Source organism: Nicotiana tomentosiformis, chromosome 11 (genome assembly GCF_000390325.3).
Source record: "Nicotiana tomentosiformis chromosome 11, ASM39032v3, whole genome shotgun sequence".
Taxonomy (NCBI): domain Eukaryota; kingdom Viridiplantae; phylum Streptophyta; class Magnoliopsida; order Solanales; family Solanaceae; genus Nicotiana; species Nicotiana tomentosiformis.
The window spans coordinates 57,209,604-57,216,098 of NC_090822.1; the positions used below are offsets into that span (position 1 = coordinate 57,209,604).

At 37.6% G+C, this 6,495-nt stretch overlaps 1 protein-coding gene across 1 annotated transcript; it reads right to left on the bottom strand.

Annotated features, from left to right (window-relative positions):
• Nucleotides 1-3,944: 3,944 nt before the first annotated feature.
• On the bottom strand, nucleotides 3,945-5,859 carry LOC104109742 (uncharacterized protein At4g06744-like). The gene has a single exon (XM_070188487.1). It carries the CDS (start codon nucleotides 5,469-5,471, stop codon nucleotides 4,215-4,217), a length of 1,257 nt encoding a protein of 418 aa, XP_070044588.1. The 5' UTR covers nucleotides 5,472-5,859; the 3' UTR covers nucleotides 3,945-4,214.
• Between the last annotated feature and the right edge of the window lie 636 nt (nucleotides 5,860-6,495).

Below are 6,495 nucleotides of genomic sequence, written 5' to 3' on the forward strand. Positions count from 1 at the left end.
TCTCTAACGTAGTGATGTCCAGAATCATCTATACCCATCGGTCCAGGCCTTCAACCTTTGGTGGTGTCCACCGAGTAGCTGAAATAATGAAAGAACAAGGGTTAACAATGACATGAAACAACCCTTTTTCAGAGAAAGAGATATACTTTAAACTTATGTGAATGATTTCAGGATTTAGGGAAAGATGGAGTTGTGGCCGGGATGATATTCCTGGTAGTAATGATGACAAACCGCTCCATCCATCCACGGTCATTGTCATCATCCATACTGGTAAGAAAAAAGCATGGTGGCCACGCTTGTTGAAGTTTATTGCTTCCCCACAGAAGATTTTGGGGGAGTAGTGGTTCATCATATATGCTAGGGTGAGGGATTCCATCATTTCCAAGCACAATCGCTGCAAACTAGACACCGTTCGCCACATATTGGGGCCTACTTGTGCCAAACAGACTTGATACTGGTGGCAGAATTCCAAGATCACAGGGTCAAATCCCCCGCTCAATGAGAATGGGCCCAAAGTGAAGGGTTACGTGTAAACATACGTGAAACCCTTCTTAGTGAAGGTTACCCGCGCCACCAAATCGGGAGAAATAATATTTAGGGCATGGCAGTCACAGTCCTACTTTACAGTAGGAATACTAGAAGAACGAATAAAAAAAGGATAATGCTCACCGTGGGAGGATCAGCATCGACATCAACCTTTTTATCTTTGCTCCTCTTCGGGCCCCCACCGAAGAGAAGACCAGAGTTCTTGAAAAATTTAGAAGAAGCCATAATGGTAAGGAGATGATAAAGATTTTGATGAAGAACAAAGAGAGATGAGAGCAGAAGGGAGTTAAGTACAAAGAAGTTAAGAAAGCTTATGAAGTTGTTAGAAGTGAAAGAAGAAGAATGAGACGTATAAGTAAAGTAATAGGCGGCTAAAATCGTGGCCATGATTACCTCGAGAACCGGCAAAAATATTACTAAATCATGGGGTAACACGTGCTCGGGATATTAAATGCGAGGAGACGTGCGTCTTATCAAGCGTTAGAAACTTTTCAGAAGGGTTTAGAAAATTTCACGCCAAGAAAAGAATCTTCACCAACTTCCCGATGACACAAGGATGTGCCACCGGAAAGTATGGGGAGTATTTGTATAGGGTGAAATTGGTTTATATTAAATTCTCGAATGATTACATGACATGTGGAACCGGAGGTGGACAAAAGATGAAACGAACAAAAACCAAGACCGAGGACAACAACTTCGGTTGATATCGGGTAGATCCCGAAGGGAACACAATCAACGGAAGCAATCGAATGTTTTGTCATCGGATGACATTTAATGAAGAATATTCCTCTGTATTAAATATGCAGCCATTGCAGAGAATTTTGGCATTCATGGCCTGCCGTTATATATTCATCAGTGGCCCCCATTACTGTCATTTAAGAGGGGCTTGATCCTAGGATCTTGTTCCCTAGGTATAGCTATAAATGGGAATTCAACAACCGTTGTAACATAGGAAATCTCTGAACAATACATATTATTCTCAAGCTAAATAATACTTTATTTTATGTCTAATATTGTTCTTATCGCTGTCCTCAGAAACCTTGCTCCCGGAACCAGGTTGCCTGCTATTTGTTTTATATTTTCGATTTCAACGCTAAGTCTTATATTTTTATTTAATTTATTTATTATTTTTGGATCAAATTAGTTCGTTTGTCTATAAACCATGCAACAAATTCAACTGTACCGTTGAACACTTTCTTTGAAGCATGTAGATGAGTAGATCACATTTTCTCAAAAAATTGATTATAATGGAAAATTATATTTGGAGATACAAGAAGCCCATCGTCATAGTTATCCAGAAGTAATTACTGTGTTTCATTGCCTATTCTTATTCTATTTTTCCTGGAAATACCAACGATGTTCTTATTTATAGAATATAATTCTCAAGGGTTAGAACCTCTTGAGAGCAGACATGTAACCGCTTTCATATTACGAACTATCCAACATGTATTAGTGGATTTTCTTTTCTTCTTGCACGCTTGGCGCAGACCAAAACCTAAACACTTTTATTGGCTATAAGCGGAAATGTAGAATTGGGGAATCATATCCAAAGAGTGTCAACCTCCTAAATTATACTCTCTCTATATATATATCCACTAGTTATGAGCTGCACTCCACTAGCCTTTTCAAACCTTGGAAATCCAAGAAACAGTGATAGTATGACAAGGTTCTTTAGCTAATTAGTCAATACATAGGTTCTTTAGCTAAATAGTACAATGTATTGACAAGTTATTGTTTATTATGGGTTGTTCAGACCTGGACCACAATCAACATGCTTGCACTCGCCTATGGGAATGATTAATTTAGTTAAGGACTAGACTTTATTGTGTAGTTTCCAGAACTCTCATTAGAAATGTGAAAAGAAGTCTCGAAATAGTAGGAACTGATAAAACGTAAGAACCATCAGCTGGTTCTACCCCTGCACGCACGGACAAATTTTGCGTTCGAAGCCGATGGAAAAACAACCTTCGATAAAATATTATGGCTAGAGCTGAAACATTGGACATGCTTTTTGAACACCATTTGCCACCGGGCGATGCAAGGGTGTTCAAAGTCTATTTTTAATCAATAACAAGTACTACCTCCGTTCCAGTTTATGTGAACCTATTTCCTTTTTGGTCTGTTCCAAAAAGAATGACCCCTTTTTAAATTTGGAAACATCTTTGCTTAAACTTACAATTCTACCATTAACGAGAAGTTTTTATAACAACACAAATACTCTAGCCCCTTTTTAAATTGTTTAGGACCACAAATTTCAAAAGTTTTCATTTTTTCTTAAACTTCGTGCCCAATCAAACAGGTTCACATAAATTGAAACGGAGGGAGTAATATTTTACCTTATACGTAGTATAATTTTTCGGCAAAGAGTATTCAGTTGACCACCCTTGGACCAACATAGCTTCGCCCTTAGTAGTGATTTTGAGTTGAAAGAATAGGTTCTTAAATGTATATTCTATCCATACTTGTTCTTCACACACATAGGGTGTGTTTGGTACGAAGGAAAATATTTTCTCTCCTTTTGGCAGGAAAGTCATTTTCCGAGTTCATGAGTAAAATATTTTCAAAATATTTAAGCCTACCAAATATTTTGTGGAAAATGTATTTCTTCATACCAACACGCCCATACACAGGTTAGCTTTTGAAATATTGGGTCTCATTGAACCCGTGAACCTGAAACTGTGGTTGGATCCATCACTGCGTAATGATTTAAACGGGATCTAGACAGAATGTGCTTCTTTTGTTAAGAATTACCATATTTCTTGTTTAGATGACATACCTAAGAAACTTGAGGTGTGAATTCTGGATACTGTTGGAATTATGCTATATGAACCTTTACGAGGTCAACATTTACTATTTTTAGCGCATAGCTAGTCATCTAGTGTACTGCTTGCAAAGTCATCTTTCATAAGAATTTTAGAGTCAAATAGGATTCGATTAGTATTCTATGTATATACAGTCAACACGCTGGGGGTGCTAAATGCATAGGATAGATAATCCAGGATTTAGAATTAGTTGATCCAGAATTAGTATAATCTTATTATATGCAAGTATTTTAATTTTTTTCTTCACATGTATATATAGTTCGAGCTGAAAACATAAATGTTTAATTGAACCTATAAAACATGTCATATATCCGCCTTTACTAAAAATACATTTACATTGATACCAAAGATAAATAAGGTAAACCTGTTTTCAAATACTTCAAGATGAGAGAGCATCGACCATTTTCCTTGTCCCTATTAATCCAATTAGCAACTGTTTCCTTTCTTCCCCTGCATCCTCCCCCAGTCCAAATCCCCAAAACTCCTAGCAAGTCGGTTAAAAAGTAGCAGCCACATTAATCAGAAATAGAATCACTTGCTGTAATGCGGATCATAGTTTGAGATACATGATAGAAGTTATAGAAAAACTTCAGAGATGTCATTGCATTATTACTGGTGAACGTACACATATTTAGTTGTACATACTTGCTCAATATAATTACAAGTTTTTGAATAAAAAGACGAAGTTTATGATTTTTCCCAGTTTAACCATCTGGTATCCGAAGCCCAGTACTGGCCCGAATAATCCAGATTTGCACCGAGTAGGCTCAAGGGATAAAGGCTTCTTACCAAGAAATTCTTTATTTCCAGGCTCCAACCCGAGATTGTGAATGTGGAAGTTTATGATCATGAGAAGAAAGGTGAAGGAGCTGTTTCAGAACGAGGTAGAGGAGAAGATTTGAAGCTGGGAAGGAAACAGGGAATGTAAGAATATGTCTCCATGTAGGGACAGTACCTTGGCTGAGCAAAATATGCTACACATTCAGCAGTGGATCTTTGAGATGGCAAGCCAGGAATGCAGTTTTTCCTCACATCAACTACTCCTTCCTTGATCAAACTTAGGCAAATCGGCCCGACTCCTATAAAAAAATTATTAGACAATGACAAATTGGCCAAATTCCTCAGGGAACAGACCACCTCTGGTACCATCCCATACAACTGATTTCCAGCAAAGTTCAAGACCTCCATATTCTCCAAGCACCCTAATGAGAATGGAAGTGGACCTGTAAGCCTATTGTTTCCGGCATCAAAGACAACTGCTTCATTCAGGAGTCCAAGTTCGTATGGAAAACATCCACTTAACAAGTTGTTAAGTAGCAAAATTTCACTCAAACTCGCAAGGATTTTGGAAATACTACACGGGATTGGACCGAAGAATCTGTTGTTGGCTAAGGTAAGATAAAGAACATGGCTGCTGCCTATGTTATCAGGAAATTTCTGCATGAAATTGTTGTTGTTAATGAAGATTGCATCAAGCTGGTCCTTTGTGAATAACTGAGGTGGCACTGATCCAGTGAAAGAGTTGAATCTTATGTCCAAGAAAGACAGGCTATTCATGCCCAATATGGCTGGTGGAAATGGTCCAGAGAATTGGTTGTTACTGATGTCAAGTTCATACAGATATGGAAGATTGGCAATATTTGCAGAAAGAGTACCACTAAAGTTGTTGGAATTGGCATGAAAGAGTGCTATGTCAGGGAGCTGATCAAGGAATCCGTCGAGATTCGGGGCGCTTAGTTGGAAACCATTGAAATCAATGGAAGCAACAGCAATTGCAGATTTGTTGTCTGGGGGAGTTTCACAGTAGAAACCAGTATAATTGCATATGTTTGGACCAACCCAAGATTTTGTCACACCTAAAGGGTCAGAAGTAATGATATTCTTGAATTTCTGGATGATGGGGTACACAACAGCAAGTCTTTGATCAGCAAAAACTAATTGGTTCTGTCCCTTTGATGGAGCAGGTGCTTGTGCTGCTGCAGCTACTGCAACTTTTCTCCTACCATGGCCACTGGAAGCAATGGTAAATTCAAGTGTCTTAATAGTATGTCCGATAAGGAACATGCTGAAGACAAGAAGGAGAAATTTGATACCATTCATCATCTTTCAATTAGATACAAAGGCAAAACCAAAAATTTAAAGCCAGAGGCAAAACAGAGAACAAAAGAATCAAGTTCACTATGAATGAGTCATCTCTAGCTATTTTATAGTCTTGGAAACTTTTTCTGCTGATTAATCACAGAACTTAAACTAAACTAACGGCCTATGGATGTGATTAGTCCATGTTTTAAGCTCATCTCTATTACGAACCTGCAGGTATTAAAAATTTCAGACTGCAAAAAGAAAAAGAGAAAAACAAGAGTCGAAAAGCTAACTGTTTGGTTGTGGTCACAGGGCGAGCATGCTTTCGATCATTAAAGAAATGAAGGAGACCTCCATGTTACCTTTTTTGACATTTTGTTACCAGATTGGCCACAATAAACAGATCCCAATTATTAGGTTAGCTTTTCCTTTACATAAACATACACAATATATACATATGTACACATATATATTAGTAACTGGAATCCAATCAATATATCTGGCCTGTCATAATAGGTACGTAGTTTTGATGCAGTCCAGCTAACAAGGAGGCTTTTGTAGCTATATGCGTACCTCAAGAGAAGGAACCGTAGGTTATATATGCTATCTTCCTAATGTTTTACCAAACATGAATGACAAATTTCTTATTGACATCATTAGTGCATCATGCGGCGTCTCTTTCAATCTTCAGAAGGTAATTCTGAACATTAGTGGACCACAGAACGTTAAAGTAGTTGCGCATTTTTCTTAATAATTGGCTAAGTCGTGGCATTAACATTAATTTCTTTGCACTAATGATTGGTGTGATTTCTCTTTAGAGTATAATCATATTAGGTTTGTCCATTTTATTTTTCTTTGGACCAATTATCCGACTGGTTTCGATGGATTTTTTCTAATTTTTGTATTTTTTTGTCAAATAACCGGCCGATCATGATCGGTATTTAACGATCCTCTGAAATATTTTTATGAACAAACCGATAATCGGTAGTCGATCGATTTTCTATATAAAAATTAGCAGGCAGTGCTTATTTTATAGCTACACCAC

What these genes read in the sequence shown, in the direction of transcription:
- LOC104109742 (XM_070188487.1), bottom strand. Translation starts at nt 5,471, where the DNA reads ATGATGAATGGTATCAAATTTCTCCTTCTTGTCTTCAGCATGTTCCTT.